This window comes from Ylistrum balloti, unplaced genomic scaffold, assembly GCF_031769215.1.
Source record: "Ylistrum balloti isolate Yb309-2 unplaced genomic scaffold, AGI_CSIRO_Ybal_v1 Utg370530, whole genome shotgun sequence".
NCBI classification, from domain to species: Eukaryota; Metazoa; Mollusca; class Bivalvia; order Pectinida; family Pectinidae; genus Ylistrum; species Ylistrum balloti.
Genome location: NW_026782338.1, coordinates 288,534 through 312,932, shown reverse-complemented (window position 1 = coordinate 312,932; position 24,399 = coordinate 288,534). Strand labels below are relative to the sequence as shown.

At 32.6% G+C, this 24,399-nt stretch overlaps 2 protein-coding genes across 4 annotated transcripts; both read left to right on the top strand.

The window, feature by feature from the left end:
- Positions 1-23,914, top strand: LOC132555943 (tectonic-like complex member MKS1). Of its 3 annotated transcripts, XR_009554458.1 has the most exons (21): positions 1-77; positions 792-945; positions 2,286-2,368; positions 3,271-3,340; positions 4,400-4,509; positions 6,218-6,235; positions 12,271-12,402; positions 12,778-12,908; positions 13,190-13,235; positions 13,710-13,803; positions 14,660-14,702; positions 16,096-16,158; positions 16,549-16,619; positions 16,860-16,938; positions 17,140-17,247; positions 17,987-18,120; positions 19,441-19,523; positions 19,646-19,705; positions 20,244-20,281; positions 21,397-23,504; positions 23,553-23,914. XR_009554458.1 is itself a non-coding variant. In XM_060220313.1 (20 exons), exons 1-20 carry the CDS (start codon positions 1-3, stop codon positions 21,495-21,497), a joined length of 1,695 nt encoding a protein of 564 aa, XP_060076296.1. In that variant the 3' UTR covers positions 21,498-23,914. The 3 variants fall into 3 exon arrangements, 2 of the variants coding, with proteins under 2 accessions (XP_060076296.1, XP_060076297.1); XM_060220313.1 differs by having other exon boundaries at positions 21,397-23,914; XM_060220314.1 differs by lacking the exon at positions 6,218-6,235 and having other exon boundaries at positions 21,397-23,914.
- Positions 21,734-23,914, top strand: LOC132555942 (uncharacterized). The gene is made up of 3 exons (XM_060220312.1): positions 21,734-21,760; positions 21,936-23,366; positions 23,415-23,914. Exons 1-3 carry the CDS (start codon positions 21,734-21,736, stop codon positions 23,598-23,600), a joined length of 1,644 nt encoding a protein of 547 aa, XP_060076295.1. The 3' UTR covers positions 23,601-23,914.
- Positions 23,915-24,399: the final 485 nt, after the last annotated feature.

The following is a 24,399-nucleotide window of genomic DNA, read 5'->3' as shown; positions in this document are numbered from 1 at the left end:
ATGGCGGACCTGTATGAGCCTGATCTCGGTGCAGCGTATTATCGCTCTAATGACCCCGTTAAGAATCTCAATATCAGGTAATTAATTGACAAGGATCTTTAATCACCACCAACACTTATTAATGTAAAAGTCTTGTTTAATGATGCCAGCAGTTGGTATAAATCTTATGGTTAGACGATCGTCAACTATTGTTTACATTCGCTACCAGTTTGATGAAAGTGTGGGAGAGTTTTCCACAACATGATGTTGCTAATGATGCTTCGGAACATGTTTTTAATTGCGACAAAACACACTCTTTTTTTGCTCCGCTGGATGCATTTCATTACTAAATGCATTTCATTACTAAAATAAATATTATTTTCACTGTATATTTATGTCAATCCTTGCATTATCTTAGTCTAGGTAAATATAAGTGTATTCAGTTTACTTCAATTTTTCCTTGAAACCTGAAAGCTTGTTGTACATGTTAATCTAACAGATATGTCACTGCATCTTTTGCTGATATTAATACATTTTGTAAATATTGATAGAATTTTTTTGTTCTAAATTCATCAATGGCATTAAAAGCTTCATGCTTCTGTAAAGTACAAACCATTTTCATTTTCCATATTTATGGTCGAATGTAGAGAGTGACTAACTTAAATGAAATATATATTAGAAATTGATGAAACAATATATCTTTGCCAGTTGATATATGGGTATATTTTTTCTTCTATCAATTATAGCCCTGAGTTAATAATGATGCATGTGCTGTATTCAGGAAGCCTTCAGTTTAATCAACTTTTTTTCAGAGTCAAGTTAGAACGGGTGACATCATCAAGTATTGTACCCCAGCAAGCAGAGGAAAAAGAGAATCAGAATGTTGAAATGCAAAACATTACTGATGAAGTTCAGAAAGATGAGGAAGAAAGAGTTTTTCGTTGGCAAGAAAAAGTTTTTTGTTTGGTAATTATGAATTGGTTTAAATTTTTATGTTTATTATGGCACTGATTTCCCTAAAGATTTGTGTAAACGGCTTTCGTTACAATATGCTATCCAAATCAAAGGAAACAAATTTTACCCGGTATGTTTCAAAGGTGATGAAATATGCTGCAGAGTGATAGCTTCGAGTATATGGATTTTATCAAAATATGAAACAGCTTGCATGTTCATAAAAATAACTGCTTCCTTTCACCCAATGTTAAATTTGAAAGTTACTTTTTTTTTCCTGTAATAATTATGCTAACATTTGTCATTTCATAATTTGTTTAAAGTTCAACACCTTGCCAATTATTATTTTGGGAAAATTAATTAATTACTCTCTGTCCCAATTTTTGTTTTTTAACCAATTGCTTTCTCATTTAGGCACCTGATCTTAACAGTTATTACAGTTAAAATGTGCAATGTCACACCACTTGGAAAAAATAATTAATTTTAGGAAGTATAGGGTGGTCTTGTAGTTAATTACCATATAGAATCCCTTGCTACCATAGCCCCAAGCTAGTTGACATATTGATAATATTCTTTCTTTAATACACATATGCCTCTCAATATCTGTTATAGTTTGGTATAAAATTCATTGTCCTATGATTAACTTATCTTCTATTTTCTTCACAGAGTTTATTTCAGGATAAATACGGCTACATGAATTTCTACAAAAGAAAATAATGCCACTACCATGTTGGTCCATTTATTAGTTTGTTACTGTTGGAATACTTTTTCATAATGCTGTAATTTTGAATTGTGTTTTTTTCCTCTCACAGTGTAAAAATGAAAACAGATCTTTATATTCTGTCACCATAGCCTTACATTTACTGAATTTTCTTTTTTTAGGTTTAGAACATTATACGTCCCAAAAGAAAATCAAACTGTAAATATGTCCAGATGGCTTATACCTTATATCTGACTTAAGAAGGTCAAGGATGAGTTTTTTACAGGACATTTCTGGTAAAATTGATGGGCTTATAATCAGACATTGGCTTATTGCGAGATAAACTTGTTAGTATATGTAGATGTTTACATGTATATCTTGTCTAGCAATGTAAGATATCAGTTGCAACGAGCTCAATTTGCTGATTGATCTTAGGTTTATTAATGTTGTTGACCGGTTTTGCCAAAACTGTGTGGGTTTCATTATCCCCTAAAGTACACAAAACATGGGCATGTGTACTTATGAGGTTGACAATGTTCCTGTTCCTCAGTTGCCATGCATGCCATGTGGTACCCTGGGATATCAGGCATTCTGAACCCATACTTAGAACCGTGGGGTCGGCTCTGTCTCTGAAATCTATCTTGTCTATTTTCAGAGAGAGATAGAACTCTACGGTAATGATGCCGACTGTGAGGGAGTCATGGAGAAGAAGTATCACAAAGATGTTACAGAAATTCTGTAAATATCCTAAGTTTTTACCCTAGTTTGACAGTTTGTTGTCTTCATTATGTTGGGAAATAATTATCACATAATTTTGTCAACTCTAAAGGCTTTGATTTTTTAATGGGCTCTTATAAAAATATATTGAGCAAATGAGGATTATGATAACTGTTTTCAGAGAATATTTGACAAATACGGACTCTTTTTTGATATGATGTTGTAAATATTGTATCATATGAATTTGTGTTCTGGTTTTGATAAATTTAGATTGAAGAATGAAATAAAAAGTTATCATAACAAGATTTGTAATAGTGTTCAAATCAGTCTCGTTAATATGCATGCTCTACCTGATTTAAAACAGAAAAATTTAAAAGAATCAACACTTTTATGTGATTTTGCTTATCAGTATGAACAATTGTTTCAAAATTCCAATAGTTTATAGAATCATGTTGCTGATGCTGCATAGTAAGGACATGTTTATTTTCCCCTAGGAAATTTGAGAAAGTTATTCCTGAAATTTTCTGAAGTTTTATCTCAAATTTATTACATGTTTAAGGAAACTACTTAAAATATTTCTTTAACTCCCACTGTCTTATATCGAGGTGTTTTTTAGCACTTAGCTGTTAGTTTTGTAGGAATGCCTGTCTGCTTGTTTCCAACCAAAATGGAACATTTCTGATGGTTTTAAATGACAAAAAATTACATTGAAAGAATGATTGAAAATAGGTTGCATGGATAACAATATGTCTTTCACAGAGAATGAAAAATTAGACGAAAGTCCTGTAATTATATGTATCAAAATTTTCTCACATACTGGTAGTTATCCCCCTTTAATTTGAATTTATATAATGTACCTTTTTGAAATATTTATTTAATTCTAAATTTCTGTGCAATCTTTTTCATATTTCCTCTTTTCACAGGGAGAAAGGAAAGCCAAACAATCGTCTTTTTTCCTATGTAGATCACGACAAATTCAGCCAAAGTGTTGAGGTATAATTTACAGTTTTTTCTGACGTCTTGTGTGACAAAATGTAGGAAAAATTAGACCAGATTCTGGAAAATATGGATTTCACTAAGTAGATTTATTAGGTCATCTGACCCAAAGGGTCAAGATGACCTATAGCCATCGTGCTTCGTCCATCGTCGTCCGCCGTGCGTAAACTTTTCATTCAAACTTCTCAAATACTAGAAGGTCTAGGGGGCTAATACTTGGCACAGAGGATACTGGCATGGAGCTCTACCAAGTTTGTTCAAATGAATGACCTTGACCCACTTTAAAGGTCACAGGGGTCAAATATGTTAAAATAGGTTTGGCTTGCTTTTTGTCAGATGACCGTTAAGGCCCATGGGCCTCTTGTAAATAAAGTTTTTGATTACAGGGTAATGTTAAAACATGCATAGATCAAGAGTCGCAGTTGTCAGGTTTCACTGTACAGTAACAAATAAAATTTGTGTGATTAATTAAATGGCTACACTGTATTCATCCTTCAGTGATCAAAGAGGGCCAGCACACAAATGCAGAGGGTGGGCTTATTACAGCACAACACAAAATATATTATATATATATATAATATTATCCAAGCCACTCATAGAATTTATGTAGTAAATATTTCTAATATTCACTTCCTGTGAATTATAAAATAAATTTGACAATTATACCATATGGAAGTCACTGTGACCAAATTATTTTAAACTTTATTAAGTTAATTATATTTTGAATTATGTTTGTTTATGGAGTCAAACATATAACACTAACTCAAAACCGGGGGGTGAGCGTATTACAGGATGATTAAATACCAATGGTAGCCATTTCTGCTGTACTGCAATATATTTGGATATGGTGATTTGTGACTACCTGCTGTATACAATTAAATTAATATTAAAGATAGTGTTACTGTCAGTGTAACAAAATACAAATATAAGCACTTTTTCTCAAAAACATGAAATCACAACAAGTTAAAGATAAAGGAAAGGTTGAATTATCCTGTCTTATTCAAAATCATGTCACAGTACTTTCTTAGGATCTATTTTTTCTTATCTTTATTTCAGTCGGTACAGTACCTAACTACATCAGCCAATGAAAAACCGTCAATCCTTACAGAAAAAATGGCCAATCTACGGAGACGGAAAGTTGGCGGGGGCAAGAAAGAAACGAACAGGTAACAATGGCTTATAGAATATCAGGTCCGATTTTTGGGTACAAAAAACCCATTGCTATCAGGCTCATGATTATTGTGTGTTGATTGTTTTTCAGTGAATTGTTCACTACTCTCTATGATAGTCCTCCGACAGAAGATATAGTCCACATAATATGATATGATCAGGATTAACATGATTAACTTTTTTGCAGCTTGCTTTTTACCATGAACAAGAAAATGCTACCAATTTTGTATATGTGGTTGATAAATGTGAATTTAGAGCAGAATGTGCAAGTTTTATGCTAAATCCATCAGTTGTACATATGAGGAAGGATTCAGGTTTTAGATATAGATTCATGCTGAAAAAATTGAACATTCAATTATTGTTAAGATTAGCCTAAGGTTTCCAAAGACACTGAACAATTTCAACTCATTTTTCTCTTATTGGAAGTAAAATACATTGAAAGATTCTGTATTGCAAAGTGTTGTGTAGGAATTTGATCCCAATAATAAAGGTTAAATCACAAATATGAAAACTTGACATCTGAATCAGTGTTATCAAAGTTTCTTCCAAATATTCCGACAAACTTAATCTGTATCAGTGTCCTTTTGAAGTGTTTATTTATATTATCACAGACTTAATATGAAATAAAAGAAAGCTTGTTGTTGTTTGACAAACCAGAAAGGAATATCACTTATTTTCATTTTATTATCACACCACATCTAACATAATAGGAGAATGAATTAATGCTCAATCCATATTTAACATATAGCTGGTAATTTCCATAAGTCTTTGTTTTCAGGACTTTCTTTCAAAACAACCAAACAATATTTCGATGAATTCAAATTTCACGATATAGATGTAAATGGATATCTTAACACACATATCAAATTATTTCACAGATTAAATACTTGCGATCACGTTAATGTACTGTGAAAGTGTGAAAATATCATTTGAAAATAACTGGTTATGTTGTAATAATTGTAAAGCATATTTTTTGTTGCTATTTGCCATGATAAAAACTGAAATGAATTGCATACTTGCCCCAAACTTTCATTTTGCATTATTGAATAAACGTCCAATATATCAGTTTTAGATGGCCTTGTTCACATGATGAATCTTTCATAATTCTCATGTATATTTTACTCAGTACAGCAGTTGACCTGCTTACAAGCATCTCAGTAGTACTGTAAATGAACCTCCACAGAAAGGTCACCCGTCTATAAAGCCTGTTTTCGGTTTTTGACAGGACCGGTAATAATGGTCAGATGACAGATATTAAAGATTTTACATGATTTTTAATTGAAATGTGATTTATAAATTAAGTCTACATATTTTAAATTATAGCATGCCTTTTGCAAGTTATAATGAAAAATTTGTGACGTGTATTCACATATGAAATGAAAATGAATTGAAGAAAACTTTTTGTCATGTGATAGATTCTTTAGGCAAGTGTTATTGAAAATTGACGTTTCTATATCAAACTTAAAGTCATTTCAGATTTCTATCTATGGTTTCCATTGTTACATCAAAATGCGATCTCTGTGTGAGATCATTTCATTAACTCTGGTGTGAATAAAGCATGAATGTTATATAGATATATTAAGTAAATGACCTGGCAATCTTGTAATAAAATACCGTATTGCAAACAAATTTCTTACAATGTCTCAAGAAGTCATTGGTTTCCATGGTAACTAGAAGAGATGTCAAACTTTTGTGCCTTTTCAGAAGAAACAACGCCTTCAGGTAACCTTATTCACTGTTTACTGCATCTATTCTGTCAGCACTGAAGATCCTTCCACACCCTGGTCTACCATTTCAAAATATTTTTGGTTTTTATTGATATGATTAGCTCTGGTTCTGTTTTTACCATGCACCGTTGGTTTGCACCTTTTCTTCTTTTTCATTTCCTCTCTGAAATTTCACACTTCATATGCATTATTTTGTGTTGATTCTTTTTTGTTTTTTTGGTTTTTTTTTTTTTTTGATGCTCAATCACTCAAATAAGACCAAAGTCTTATAAGTACGTAATTTCTTTCTGCTTTTTCATATCCAACTGTGTATATACAGATATCTGTTCCTTTAGTATTTAAAAACTAATTTGCACCTAAGGACATATGAGCCACTTTAATGTGACATCTGAGTCTCCATTAAAATACCACACTAACAAACTCTCTAAAGGTCTTGCTTGGATGGAAATTCAGAAATGGTTTTTACAATTAGTTGATAGACATACCGGTATATTAAGTAGAACGAAATATTTGTGATTCAATGACAGCAGGATTTTTTTAAGAACATCAGACATTCTTTTGAAACATTTATGGTAGATTTGTTCTTTCAAGCAGAATTTCTGCAGTAAAAGTTTTGAAAAAGCATCTAAGACAAGACTGCTGAAATAATTATAGATTTTCAAAAAGAGAGAGAGAGAGAGAGAAAATGACCACACTTCAATAATTTTCCTTGTTGGAAAATTGAAAGAGAGTGATATTATTGTGTATTAAAGGTTCTGACATAACCATCAGCTTGCTGAATGAAGAACAAATAAAAATTCTGAATTCATATGGGACATGTATGTAAGATTTATCTTTTATTAGAATCTTAAATTTACATTTGGACCTAATAGACTCCATAAATTGTTTTCCTTCTTGATGATATTCTACTGCTGCCTTGGATTAGTTAAGACAGAGTTATCTTTCCTTAAGTTTAAATTTAGTTTAAACACATTTTGATAAGAAGTCACGTTTTGGCAAATTAGCAAAATGATGAAATTGTGCATTAACAATTATTTCTTTTTAACAACAAACATAATGTTAAACTCTCGACTGGGAGAACACTAAAATAAGATGATTACCAAAAAATTATTTAAGTTTACAGTATATACTGTGAAAACATATATTTTTCATGGGGCCTTATTGTCGTGGTAATTAAAAAAAAAAAAACACTTTTTTGTGGATATTTGATTTTGTTGATAGATATAGCTCAATAGATTAATAAATATAGTTATAAATACCCATTTATAAACATATCAGTGTGTGGGCATTTATAAATTTGTGGATGAAGGATATCCAGACCTTATAAAAATCAACAAAAACCCCATGAAAATAAATGATTTTACAATACACAAAACTGGACATCTTCAAATCTCTTTTTTTTTTCACAATTTCAGCCATACCAAACATTAGCATCAATTAAATTATATATTTAATTATTAATTATGAAAGAAGGTTTTAAGTGCTAAATTGTCTGAATAAAGGTGAAAAACCTGTGATAGCAGATTTAAAAATTGTTAGACAGAAAGTAATGCTGTAGGTACATTGACCGCCTTGGTCATAAGATTTTAAATGATGTATTGAATGCCATGTTGTTTCTTTTCATGTTCATTTTTTCAGTCACTTTTACATTTGCATTTTGCATATATGTTATATTCACTTATATTGAACACTGGCAATCTTTTAACATTTTTTTTTTTTTTTTGCCACAATATTAGTTTATTCAGAAATGATGAAGTGACATTGAAAACTCATCGAAAGCTACTTTGTATTTTATCATGATTCAGTTGCGAATGCTAAGGATATTTAATATTATAGAATGAAAAAAAACCCTATAAATTTAGCACCTCAAAACGCTTAAATATCCAATGGAATATGAAGAGATGTAGGAAAGGGGAAATTTGCGGCAAATCAAAATATCATAAGATTTCATAGATTAATCAAGTTCTGTTACATTTTTTTTTATGATGTATCATAAGTGATTTAAAGGGATATCTGATAACGAAAATTGTTTAAAAATACATGAAATGTTATCAATATTGTTCATAAGATGCCTTATGTAATATTTAGATAACTTTAAAACGATCTAAGAGTACAGTACTCAAGATATATCGTTGGTGAGATAATTAACAAATATGATATACATTGTATTCTGTATTGAAATGTTATAAATAGGATCTCGAATGAGTTCTCATTTTATATATGAGATTTTATGAATCGAGTTTTCGATTTTGAAAAAAATGAGCCTTGGCGTACTTTTTATCTCTTAACATAGAAAACTTATATTTTGACAGGTTTTAAAGTCATAATTTGAAAGACATGATAAAAAGGAGTCAATCATTTGTTGCACCATATTCAATTGATGACATAATATCATTGTCTATATTACGACATCACAACAGCCAATGAAAAATTCTCCAATGTACATTACACTAGTGACAAAGGCAAAAATGCAGCATGGGAGAATTCACCGGATAACAGGTTACTGGTGTGATAAATTGCATCAGATATCTCATAGACAAACATGTGTAAGATATGTGTGTCTATTAAGATATAAAAGTATTGAATCAGCATTACCCCATTACTAATTTGCGAGCTTGGAGAGACTGTGCAATTTCAACACAACAACAGAGTTATGAGATTGAAAGCATGGACATGAATTATATTAAACGGAAGTTGGTACCTAATTAGTAAACAGTACGTCTTAATAATCAGAAAATTAAAGACCTGGTTAGCATATTTCAGTTATTTTGAGATAAGATATGAATTTTCAAAAATGATAAACTACGATAAAATTCTATGAAAAGTCTATAAATAATGGAAAAAAAACATTATCCTTTTTTATTTGACAAGCGAGATTTTTTTTTTTTTTCATCATCAACCACAATCATTTTCTTTTATTTCTTATCATCAACAATCATCATCATCATGTTAATAATTGATACTCATCATTCATCATCATCATTTCATTTTCATTTTATTCATCATTCAAAAAGATCATATAGAGCATTTCAAAAAGATCATATAGTCATCATCATCATCATCATCATCATCATCATCATCATCATCATCATCATCATCATCATCATCATCATCATCCATATTCAAACATCATCATCAACCACAATCACCAGAGCATGACATCATCAACCACAATCACCAGTCATCATCATCATCATCATCATCATCATCATCATCATCATCATCATCATCATCATCATCATCATCATCATCCATATTCAAACATCATCATCAACCACAATCAACAGTCATCATCATCATCATCATCATCATCATCATCATCATCATCATCATCATCATCATCATCATCATCCATATTCAAACATCATCATCAACCACAATCAACAGTCATCATCATCATCATCATCATCATCATCATCATCATCATCATCATCATCATCATCATCATCATCATCATCATCCATATTCAAACATCATCATCAACCACAATCAACAGTCATCATCATCATCATCATCATCATCATCATCATCATCATCATCATCATCATCGTCATCATCATCATCATCGTCGTCATCATCATCATCATCATCATCATCCATATTCAAAAATCATCATCAACCACAATCAACAGTCATCATCATCATGTTAATAATTGATACTCATCATACATCATCATCAATCATTCAAACATCTTCATCCACAATCCTCAACAGTCATCATCAACATCATCATCATCATCATCATCATCATCATCATCATCAACACCAACATCGTAGTCATCCATCATTCCATCATCATCATCATTATCAACATTATCGTCATCATCATTATCAATAGCATCATCATTAACAACATCATCATACTCTTCAATTTATACTTGTCAATCAATATAATCATAATTTTTCATCAATCATATCCTCACACATACATCTTTCACACCCTCACTTCCTCATACACTTTCTCAGCATTAATATTATCAACACAATCACCATATTAACAAAAATACTGTAACAAACATACATTGTACATACATCCTCACACACATCTTCATACTTTCCACAGAAGTGAAAAAATAAACACTGCAGAAAGAGGTATTCTTTATTAATACTAAGATACTGAAAGAAAAGAGAGAGAGGGAGAGAGAGAGAGAGATAGGGGGGAGAGAGGAGTGGTTGGGCTAGGTATGCATTTAAAAAGAAAATCAAAACATATATGCATATGGAAAAAATAATTACCTTATCACTGATGTTTTCACACACAATTTAAATTAGTCTGCAAGGAAGAGTAAAATGTTAATAGATACTTGATAAGTAAAAGGCCTTCATAATCACAACCAAACTGATTAAAACAGTACAAATTATAAGTTAATTCTCCCCAAATTCTAATAACCTTCTCCATTTTCTAAAATCTGCCGTGCATGATCACCTTGACTATTTGCAATATATTTTTGACAAATGTAATGCTCTTTAATTGAATTTATCCGAGCATTTGGATGTAGAATTTTATGTAGACATCTTGTCTTATATATATAAGACTTAATCATGATTAAAATTTCATTATCCACCCTATTTCTTAAAACACTTTCTCATGACTCAAGGTAACTCCAAAAAGAAAACTTTTCTTATTAAATGAAAATGGTATCAAAAGTGCATCAAAGAGTGTTTCAACAATAAACAGAAATCTCTGAGTTTCTCGACATTCCCACATAATGTGAATAATTGTTTCTCTCTCCAAGTTACAGAGAGGACAAAAGGATTATTTGATAACCCAATTTTAAACAAGTATACATTTGTTGTTAGAATATGCTGCACTATTCTATACTGAAACCACTGTAACTTTGTATTTTTTGTAGCTCTAAAGGGAGTTTTATAAATATCAGTCCAGTTCAAATCAATATCTTCAAATATTTCTTCCCACTTCTTCCTACCTGTAGAAACATGACAGTGTTTTACCTTTAGGTTATATAAATCCTTGGTCCCCATAACTTTTTTCAAGAAAAAAAATATGTTACTTGGGATAATTGGGTAGCAAATTAATTGCTTTTTGTAACCTACCTTTCCTAGAAATAATTTCATAGCAGAGATCACACCATTATATTGAAGAAAGTTTGTTTTAATTTGATAAATTTCTGTAGATTCTTGAAATGTGTGAAAAGAGAAAGTGTTTATATCTTTTACTAAATCATGAATTATTGTTACTCCCTTCTGATACCAAGCCTTGTAAAAAATAGTATCTTTTAACATTTTATCAGGTCATGATTTAAGACAGCCCACAATGTCAACAAAATAAAAAACAAAAAAAATGAAGACTGAATAATTTTTTGGAATTTTCATTCTATACCTAGCTAAACATTAGGAAGTGTTAAATGTCAAGTGTTACTATTTACTGTATTAGGTATAACTCATACAAAATATCTCTACTGAATTTCTCCCTTTTAGAAGGAAAATCAAGATGATGTTATTTTATCAATTCTCAAATAAGATAGCAAATTTACCCAAATACAAGGGATAAAAAACTTGTCATCTTCTTCAGACTGTTCTTAAGGTTTCTCAATTTGGACTATAACTACTTCATAAAATTAGCAAAGTTGGACCGTAACTAGGTGTTCATACAGCTTAAAAAAGTTGGACTGTTATTAGGTGTTCATACAGCTTAACAAAGTTGGACTGTTATTAGGTGTTCATAAAATTAACAAAGTTGGACTGTAACTAGGTGTTCATACAGCTTAAAAAAGTTGGACTGTAACTAGGTGTTCATACAGCTTAAAAAAGTTGGACTGTAACTAGGTGTTCATACAGCTTAACAAAGTTGGACTGTAGCTAGGTGTTCATAAAATTAACAAAGTTGGACTGTAGCTAGATGTTCATAAAATTAACAAAGTTGGACTGTAACTAAGTGTTCATAAAATTAACAAAGTTTAAACTTATGTTTGATATTCAAAATCATAAATCTGTGAGGGTTTTTGAGAAGATAAAATAATATCTTACCGTTTTTATCAGAAAGCTAAAATTTTAAACTGTTATTTTCAGGGATGTTGGTTTTGTACCTAAAATAAACACTGTGGACTACAATCCATCAGAGGAACTTCGCAACAGGAATCACATCATGGCCGCCCCCATGCAGGTGCACTACATTATGGCAGACCTCAGTCGCAGGGAAGAGTAAGTTATACTAAAGAAATCAAAACTGTCTGTTTTAGTGAGTGATTTTATGAAATATATCATATATATGGGAATGGAACTAGTGTCTGGTATTATTGTGTTACTCAATAGCATTTTGTTTTTCCTTTTTACATTAACTTCCTATATTTTTTTCATTTCACTTAATCTGTCCGAAAATGATTATCTCTTTTTGCTAGTTAAAAACAGAATTATTTGCTCAGATTTTGGCGTCATGAATGTAACTGAATAAGTTTGTTTTTATTGTTCAAAGGGAAGGAATTGCTTCAGTTTTTGAAATATATTTTCATTTTCGAATTTTTTTCTTTGTTTTATATTTAACCTTGCATTTTTTCACTGACCTTTGTGGCATTTCAGGGGTAGTGGCACACTAGCAGAGGAGGCAGTGTTGTGTATGATACAAATAGATGCTAATGGAGTTATCTCCATGCGTCCTGACTTCAGTAAAGGCAAGAAGCCATATGTGGTGGAGAATAGTGTCAAGGGAGGTAAGTCTCAGGTCCAAATAAATTTCTCACTTATTTTTTCAGTCTTTTATTTTTTTCATTTTTAAGTTTCTTATCTGTTTAAATCCTGAACGATGACTCCGAGACAATTTGCATATAATTAGAATCTTTACAGTAAATGCAGACATTGTGAGTATAAAAGTCATCCTGTGTTTACAACGTACTACCACAGGGAAGTGATTAAAATAATAAGGTAGGGGATGTGGATAGGGCTGGGGGTAAACATTTTGGCTGTATTGCAATGTGATGGTTCTTATTTTCAGATGTTTTTGAATACACACTAGAACACAGCTCAAAGAGCATGAATGCGTGAGTATAACTGGCTGTCTGATGGAATCTAAGTCAACATTCAAAGTTTTAGAAAAATAGTTTTTCTTTAACCCTTTTTATTGCTCTATCAAACTTTTATTATATTTCAGATAAAGAATTTTAAACATTGATTTTTGTAAGTTTTAATTGCTTCATCATAACCTTGACCTTGATTTTTGTAAGTTTTAATTGCTTCATCATAACCTTGACCTTGATTTTTGTAAATTTTAATTGCTTCATCATAACCTTGACCTTTACTATGACCTTAGTCATGACATAACCTTGACTTTTACCATTAGTTTAGCATTGGCTTAACCTTCACCTTGATCACTATAAAAAGGGCGAATGCAGATTATACATAGTGTTAAATATGGCCTCTGTCACTTAGCTGATGTAGCATACCTTTTGGGCTCGGTAAGTTTTGACCTTCAAGGTTGAAAACTTGACCTGAATTATGACCTTGACCTATTCTAGACAAGATCAAGACAAAGAACAGAAGATGTACCGTGAGGTTTACAGCCGACACGCAGACTTCTTACAGGCTTGTGTTGGGGAAGATTTTGAACTGGTGAGTCCAAAAATGTTTCAATATTGCAGTTAGAAAAAATTAAAAGACATGTTCTAATTCATCAAGATTCAAAAAGTTAGATGAAAATGGACTTTAACTTCCATCATAACAACATTAAGCTTGATATTTTTACACCTTTTACTCCAAAATCATTATTTCATTATCTTCAGATGTTGATTTAAATGAGTTGTTAGTTATGATAGAATTACTGGTATTACGATAATGCGGTGGACAATATGCTGGCTATTTGTGTACATTGAGATCATTATGTTGACCTGATGTAAAAATAGTGTCTTAGAACACTAAATCCATTGTGTAATGACTTACCTATTTCCCCCCTTCTCTCTGTCTTTGTGTATAAACTATATTTCTCATCTGTTCCAGCCACCTCTAGGTGTTCTCACCTTGGTGTAATGACTTACCTATTCCTCCTAACACTCTGTCTTTGTGTATAAACTATATTCCTCATCTGTTCCAGCCACCTCTAGGTGTTCTCACCTTGGTGTAATGACTTACCTATTCCTCCTAACACTCTGTCTTTGTGTATAAACTATATTTCTCATCTGTTCCAGCCACCTCTAGGTGTTCTCACCTTGGTGTAATGACTTACCTATTCCTCCTAACACTCTGTCTTTGTGTATAAACTATATTTCTCATCTGTTCCAGCCACCTCTAGGTGTTCTCACCTTGGTGTAATGACTTACCTATTTCCCCCCTCCTCTCTGTCTTTGTGTATAAACTATATTTCTCATCTGTTCCAGCCACCTCTAGGTGTTCTCACCTTGGTGTAATGACTTACCTATTTTCCCCCTCCTCTCTGTCTTTGTGTATAAACTATATTTCTCATCTGTTCCAGCCACCTCTAGGTGTTCTCAGGTTATTGGTATATGGAGAAATGGGTAAGTGTATCTTATTTTATAAAATGACATTTCAATTTTTTTCTTCTTTTAGATTTATATTAAGTAAAACTACACATGGACATATGAATTATAGTTCATGGACATATGAATTATAGTTCATGGACATATGAATTATAGTTCATGGACATATGAATTAAGTTCATGGACATATGAATCAAGTACATGGACATATGAATGAAGTTCATGGACATATGAATTATAGGTCATGGACATATGAATTATAGTTCATGAACATATGAATTATAGTTCATGGACATATGAATTAAGTTCATGGACACATGAATTAAAGCACATGGACACATGAATTAAGTTCATGGACATATGAATTAAGTTCACGGACATATGAATTAAGTTCATGGACATATGAATTATAGTTCATGGACATATGAATATGAATTAAGTTCATGGACATATGAATTAAAGTACATGGACACATGAATTAAGTTCATGGACATATGAATTAAAGTTCATGGACACATGAATTAAGTTCATGGACATATGAATTAAGTTCATGGACATATGAATTATAGTTCATGGACATATGAATTAAGTTCATGGACATATGAATTAAAGTACATGGACACATGAATTAAGTTCACGGACATATGAATTAAGTTCATGGACATATGAATTATAGTTCATGGACATATGAATTAAGTTCATGGACATATGAATTATAGTTCATGGACATATGAATTAAGTTCATGGACATATGAATTAAGTTCAGGGACATATGAATTAAGTTCATGGACATATGAATTATAGTTCATGGACATATGAATTAAGTTCATGAACATATGAATTATAGTTCATGGACATATGAATTATAGTTCATGGACATATGAATTAAGTTCAGGGACATATGAATTAAGTTCATGGACATATGAATTATAGTTCATGGACATATGAATTAAGTTCATGAACATATGAATTATAGTTCATGGACATATGAATTATAGTTCATGGACATATGAATTAAGTTCATGAACATATGAATTATAGTTCATGGACATATGAATTATAGTTCATGGACATATGAATTAAGTTCATGGACATGTGATTTGTAGATTAAGTAATTCTTCTAAATCAACAGATATAAATCCCAAATGAAGATGTTACAGTAGGATATGTCATTTAGTAGTAATTCTTGATCAATCATCTTAACTATGGTAAGTAAAATCTCGTGAAAGGAATGAAAATTATTCTTGAATATGTAATATCTGTATATAACTTGATCCTTTCTAAACGGAACAAAATACTTCAGAATAAAAAAATGAAAAAGCAAAATTGATACACATTGTTAAAGGGAAGTAAAATTTTGCGAAAAATAGAAGTTTAGAATTATTAGTGAAATTTTTTTTTTTCGCTACAGAATGTGCACGAGACTTCGAGTATGATGACTTGTATCTTCATTTCCTTGTCGACCTACCGAAACGTAAGATATTTTTCATGTATAACGCTCCCTACCAAGGGCTGAAATAAGAAATGGCCTATGTTATCATAGATGTGTCCTGTGGCTAGACACTTTACCCTGATTGTTCTCAACACCTTTCAGTACGTTGTTCATCTACTATCCATGCGCTGTTGCAAAATGACTGGCTGTAAACAGGGCAATAATCACAGGAAACAAATCTTGTTCAGTCAAAAAAATAAATGATTGGGGAGCTGGTAGGTGTAAGTCAGCCATCCTGGTAATTGTTCTAGGCTAATATAAATTTGTGACAATAAAAATCATTGAAATAAAGATTGTTTTTAATGAAAGATATGAAAAGATATATTATTTTCCTATATATATATCTATAAACATGTGTTTGTTTATGTACAGACTGGACAGCTGACCGCTCACAACAGTTGTCCTGGGTAACACAGACATGTAGGACAAAGGTTGAGGGTCGGGTAAGTGATCAATAACAGTGAAGGTATGTAAGCTCATTTTAGATCTGTTTTTGTATATGGTGTTTAAGGCAAGTAATTGCCAGTCAATATTGATTATTTGTAGTCTTCACAAAAATTTGGTGAACATGAAAGATTTTAAGATATTATAACTATATGATCCAGTAATATGTGCAGTTATATCTGAAATTAAAATAATTAAGCATGATTTTTTAATTACAAATTTTATTTGTATTTTCTCAGGACAATGTTTCATACTTCAGTTTTCCGTTCAACTTTGAGTTGTTTTACAAAGACACTTCCATCCGAGAAGAAGATAAAGGTAATGGAACTTTCATAGGAAAAAATTATTTACAGATTCTAAGATAATGCTAAATTTAGATTTATCAAAAGTTGTAACTTAGAAAATAAATTTGCTGAAGTCAAGTAAGTTGTATTTCACTGATGTTTGAAATAAAGGTTAAATGTTGCCGCACTTTAAAAGTTTCTTTGTGAGACTGAAATGTATTTTTGTTTGTTTCAGAACCACTGCCTCATTTCCCAATCATCATGGTGGAAGTTCTGTCCTTGGATATGTGGAACAGATTCCGTACAGAAGGATACACATACATAACCATCCCTACACATCCAGGTAAGTACCTCACACCTGTCTAATCTAGGTAAATACCTCACACCTGTCTAATCTAGGTAAATAGCTCATACACATCTCATCCAGATAAATACCTCACACCTGTCTAATCCAGGTAAATACCTCACACCTGTCTAACCAGGTAAATACCTCACACCTGTCTGATCCAGATAAATACCTCACACCTGTCTAATCCAGGTAAATGCCTCACACCTGTCTTATCCAGATAAATACCTCACACCTGTCTAATCCAGGTAAATACCTCACACCTGTCTAATCCAGGTAAATACCTCACACCTGTCTTATCCAGATAAATACCTCACACTTGTCTTATCCAGGTAAATACCTCGTACATTTCTCATCCAGGTAAATATCCTAAACCTGTCTTATCCAGGTAAATATCCTATACCTGTCTCATCTTGTCTGCCTGTCCCTTACAAGTTAATATCTCATACCTGTCTTATGCAGGTAAATATCTCACACCTGTCTGATGCAGGTGAATATATCACACCTGACTCATCCAGGTAGATACCTCACACCTGTCTAATCAAGGTTAATACCTCACACCTGTCTAACCAAAGGTAAATATCTCACACCTGTCTCATTCAGTTAAATATCTCACACCTGTCTCATTCAGGTGAATATATCACACCTGTCTCATCCTGTCTCCTTTATTTAAACATCTCACTGCTGTCTTTTTCATGTAGATTTTTACATACTAAGATTCATTTCTTTTTGCCAGGTGCCTATAAGCAGAATGCACGTTGTTGGAGGCCCATTGGCAAATCAGCAGCTGCAGAATTGCGTAGATTTTTTATTGGAGGCTCTCCCGAGCTCGAGGACATCACTTATACAGCCATTCCATCTACATTCCAGGTAACATGGACTAGTAGTGCCATCTACTTCTTGACAACTCATACAGTTGCCTACCATTCAGATATCTTGCACAGGTTATGCCATCAACATAGCCAAGAAATCAAATAGATAGCCCCCACCTATTTTCAGATAACCTTGACAGGTGGCTCCATCTTGATTCAAGGAATTTTGGTCTGGTAACAAGCACAATCTACTAAACGGTAACAGGTAGCACCACCTATGTGCCAGAGCATCTTTATATCTTTACTCTATTTACCATAAAACCTGCTATAAAGGCCACTTGTATAAACAAATACCTGAATATAAAGGTTACTTGTATAAACAAATACCTGAATATAAAGGCCACTTGTATAAACAAATACCTGAATATAAAGGCCACTTGTATAAACAAATACCTGAATATAAAGGTTACTTGTATAAACAAATACCTGAATATAAAGGCCACTTGTATAAACAAATACCTGAATATAAAGGTCACTTGTATAAACAAATACCTGAATATAAAGGCCACTTGTATAAACAAATACCTGAATATAAAGGCCACTTGTATAAACAAATACCTGAATATAAAGGCCACTTGTATAAACAAATACCTGAATATAAAGGTTACTTGTATAAACAAATACCTGAATATAAAGGCCACTCGCAGAATATTATACCAAATACCTGGCTACAAAGGTCACTGGTTTTGGGTTCAAATAGAGTACAAACTTTTAGTTATAATTTTATTTTTTCGAATTTCTGTATAGAAACCACCTGCATATAAAGACCAATTTACTCTGTTCCCATGAGTAAAATTCATACACTGATTTAAATGATTATGAATAAACAGTGTGAAATTTTGTGCTGTATTCCTCAATACTCCAGGGGTTATGATCACTTTTGCTTTCTTTACCCCTGGAGCAAGTCATGGCAAATTTGAAGACTAAAAGACTAGTTTGATCCTTTGATGTATGTCAAACGAATCTAGAGGTTGCACAATGGTATATTGTAATGGCTTTGAAGTTGGGTGTCGCTCCTTTGTAATCTTTAAAGATTCAAAAGAGCATATCAGTCTGTGATTGGTCAGTTATTTTCTCCTGGAACCAATCAAATAACTTGGCTTGTGCCGTCAATTTTGCCATGACATGTTCCAGAGTTGTAAAGAGAGCAAAATTGATTGTAACCCCTGGAGTATTGAGGATAATGTAAAACTAGTTGATGGGTTGTCAAATTTTTAGTTAAGTGTAACAAAAGATTTTTTTTCAATGCTTAAGTGTGATTTATTTTTTATCAGGTATAATGCTTTTAGAACAACACAATTTTTTTTTTTTCTTGTAGGGGTCACACTTAAGTAAATATGGATTCCGGACAGAATCGACAGGGACAGTCACAACCAAACTAAACGTCATCTTACAATCACAGTAAGTATTCCAAGTCTTATCTCTCAAACTACTATTTTATAATACCACTCAAAACCACTGTATAATTGCTTTCAACGTCACTCTTAGGCAATTTTTAATTTTTTTTCCCTTATTTTTTTCAGAGCTTTCATGGAAAAGAAAGCCAACAAGAAAACTTTGGGAAATCTGCTTGACAACTTGGGGTAAGGAACTGGGAAATTGCTTTAATAACTTGAGCGTTTTATCAATTGTTAAAGCATTCACGTGCATGAGTAGCTGGTTAGCTCCCATGTCTGTTGATAAGCCTACCTATTTCTATATTTTGCATTTCATAACCCTAAAAATCCCTAGTATTAATAATCCCAAGCTTATTACAATATGTACAAGCAAAGGTATAAAAACCTGGATACTGTCAAATCACATATTTTTGTGGGACTCAAATTCCGTGGTTTTTTAGCGGGCGCTTGATTTTGTTGATAAATTATACTCTGGAAATCCCTAATGTTTGAATTATGTATAAACTTTTCAATAGTTAATTAATTGGTGGACATATGAGTTCATGAATAATGGGTATCAACTTCATATGGACTTCAGTGAAAATAAATTCTCCACAAATATTAATGATTTTTTAGATGGTACAGATTAGGGGCATTATCATTTACATATTTCTATGAATCAAGAATTTGATGACATGAATTTCTCTTAGAATTATAAAGCAAAATTTTGTTTTTCTTGTTTCAGAATAAATGCTGTACAAGCAAATATTGCCAACGTTCTTGGTAAGTATCTAATTTCTAGAAATTAATACTTAATATATGTTCATAAAGATATGATGAAAACAGTTATAAATCCCATTTCGTACTATGAGTCATTGAGCAGCATACTGTACCTATATGGAGAGTAATTAAGATCTTGCTTTTATAAGATTGGTAGATACCTTCGTAAATTCCTCAAGGAGGAAAAATTTGCTTATCAAATCCATTTGGTGGAGTATTTTGATCTACAATGCTGTTTTTGTAGGAAAATTATATATTTTCCGGTTTCCTTATTGCTGTTTTAGTATTGTTGTGTGAATATTTGAGAACTTGAGCAAAACTTTTGAATAACAAGGTACGATGTTAAGAAAAGTAATCCTAAATATGAAAGATAGTTAAAAAGATGATGTGTACATAGACAATCACAAATCTTTTTTTTTTGTAATTTAATTGATTTTCAACACATTTATATGACATCACAAAACATGAAATACATATATGAGATATAGATATACAAGAAATGGTAGGAACACAATATCAATGTTGAGTGCCACCAAATATGATTAGTTACAAAAATTTGCTTTCAAAAACAAAATTACTGACTGTCACGAACTATGTATATGTATCAGTCTACATAACACAATCAACTGCATTAAAGATATCAGAAGAGAAATTGGTCTAGTGTTTTTTAAGTTTGAGTTCACCTCAGAAAAGTCTGAAGGGACATTTACTAGAAGAAGTGTGGGAACATACCCCCATCTGTCTAGAAGTCTGTCTTCACCTTTTTTTCTATTGTTGTGTATATAAAAGACTCGTTCAGACTTAAAATAATCTAAAAGTGTCTCTTTAAAACACTTGATACTTAGGAATCTATAATAATCATAAATCTTTGTTGTAAACTTGCCAGGTATTTAAATGATTAAAAAACAAAAGATGTAATTTTAAGCAATTTTAGGCAAGATGGTACAAATTGCATGTCTTGATTCAACTTCATTGTGTGCTGGTTTGGTAATAGAGAAACTATCAGACATGGAAATTTTGTTTTGTGAAGGAGAAAAGTACATCATATATCAATTCCAAAACAATGTTTTTGACTTGGCTTTATTTCTGTCATTGTATTGTTTTGTTCCTTTTTCCAGATGCCTTTAAGAAAGCACGGATTCGGATGATGCAGGCTCGAGAAAGTGCCAATAGAGATCTATTCCATGGTGCCACAAAAACCCAAGAACTAACAACTTAAGTGGAAATTCAACATAAGCGACAAAATTATTCAAATTTGTCTTTGGATTCAGGAACTTTTTTCTAATGGTTGAAACTTTCTCAGCTGTTACAAGCTACAGAATGACATTGCTTAATTTTGTCATGTCAAGAAATTGAACCAAGATTCGATGCAATTTCAATCTGACTATTGTTTTTCTTCCATTTTTGTCCTGAGAGGAGCTAGCACATCTAGTACATTCATCTAAATGTTTCCACATGAATGATGTAGTTTGTACAGATGAAGTAAGAACAGAATGTTTTAAGTGAGGTCTCTTGATCAGTTTAAGATTTTCAAATACATTTGAGGAATTAAGGAAATGATTATTTTTTCCTGTATTTGTTTGTATATAGTCATGTTAACCTGTCTAATCTGACACCCTGTGGTACACAACATATTGATCAGGTTAACCTGTCTTAGCTGACACCTTGTGGTACACAACATATTGATCAGGTTAACCTGTCTTATCTGACACCCTGTGGTACACAACATATTGATCATGTTAACCTGTCTAATCTGACACCCTGTGGTACACAACATATTGACCAGGTTAACCTGTCTAATCTGACACCCTGTGGTACACAACATATTGATCATGTTAACCTGTCTAATCTGACACCCTGTGGTACACAACATATTGATCATGTTAACCTGTCTAATCTGACACCCTGTGGTACACAACATATTGATCATGTTAACCTGTCTTATCTGACACCCTGTGGTACACAACATATTGATCATGTTAACCTGTCTAATCTGACACCCTGTGGTACACAACATATTGACCAGGTTAATCTGTCTTATCTGACACCCTGTGGTACACAACATATTGATCAGGTTAACCTGTCTTATCTGACACCCTGTGGTACACAACATATTGATCAGGTTTACCTGTCTTATCTGACACCCTGTGGGACACAACATATTGATCAGGTTAACCTGCCTTATCTGACACCCTGTGGGACACAACATATTGACCAGGTTAATCTGTCTTATCTGACACCCTGTGGTACACAACATATTGATCAGGTTAACCTGTCTTATCTGACACCCTGTGGGACACAACATATTGACCAGGTTAACCTGTCTAATTTGACACCCTGTGGTACACAACATATTGATCAGGTTAACCTGTCTTATCTGACACCCTGTGGTACACAACATATTGATCAGGTTAACCTGTCTAATCTGACACCCTGTGGTACACAACATATTGATCAGGTTAACCTGTCTAATCTGACACCCTGTGGTACACAACATATTGATCAGGTTAACCTGTCTTATCTGACACCCTGTGGGACACAACATATTGATCATGTTAACCTGTCTAATCTGACACCCTGTGGTACACAACATATTGACCAGGTTAACCTGTCTAATCTGACACCCTGTGGTACACAACATATTGATCATGTTAACCTGTCTAATCTGACACCCTGTGGTACACAACATATTGATCATGTTAACCTGTCTAATCTGACACCCTGTGGTACACAACATATTGATCATGTTAACCTGTCTTATCTGACACCCTGTGGTACACAACATATTGATCATGTTAACCTGTCTAATCTGACACCCTGTGGTACACAACATATTGACCAGGTTAATCTGTCTTATCTGACACCCTGTGGTACACAACATATTGATCAGGTTAACCTGTCTTATCTGACACCCTGTGGTACACAACATATTGATCAGGTTTACCTGTCTTATCTGACACCCTGTGGGACACAACATATTGACCAGGTTAACCTGTCTTATCTGACACCCTGTGGGACACAACATATTGACCAGGTTAATCTGTCTTATCTGACACCCTGTGGTACACAACATATTGATCAGGTTAACCTGTCTTATCTGACACCCTGTGGGACACAACATATTGACCAGGTTAACCTGTCTAATCTGACACCCTGTGGTACACAACATATTGATCAGGTTAACCTGTCTTATCTGACACCCTGTGGTACACAACATATTGATCAGGTTAATCTGTCTAATCTGACACCCTGTGGTACACAACATATTGATCAGGTTAACCTGTCTTATCTGACACCCTGTGGTACACAACATATTGATTAGGTTAACCTGTCTTATCTGACACTGTAGAGCATAGTATATTTGTACAAAAGTCAGAATATGTAGGTTTGTATTGGACAGGTCACATAAAAAAGAGCAGTGTATGTCTTCTGTCACAGAATGATCTGAAGGACTTTCTAAACAAATAAGTTATGTTGGCATCGAGTATCAATAAGGTCAAAGATAGTAGTGTCTATTCTAATTACTCCGTCCTTGTATTTGTAGATATTTCATAGATACATGATGTATGTATATTTTTGTATATAATTTATATTATTGAATGAAAATGTAATAGGTAAATAAAAAAACTTACGATAGGCAGTGTCTCGAGTTTTATATCATCTGATACTGTAAACAAACTTATTTCTGCACGATCAAATATAAACATATTGCATATATTTTAAAGAAATAAATACAATGATCAACTTTCTCATCAGCAGTAATTGCTTTATAAACAACACAGGCACAGCAGTTCGTGCAATCGCAAGGGACACGTCACATTTCTATGCATGAGTGGGCGTGAAATGAGTGTAGAAATGAAAGAAGAATATATACGCCACCCCTTCCCCCACAATTAAATTGTGCAAGGAAACAAAATATCTACAAGTACAGTTTGTCTGCATAGAAATATTTCAAAATCTACAAGCCTAACAAAAGATCATGTAAAGCTCAGACACCAAAATAATGCCTGTTTACGTAAGAAACTTCGTACAATAGTATGAGCTTCAGAAATACTCATCTGTAGAAAGGCCGTTAATGTGATGTAAAGTCTGTTAAATGAATCCGCCATCATATAAGTACA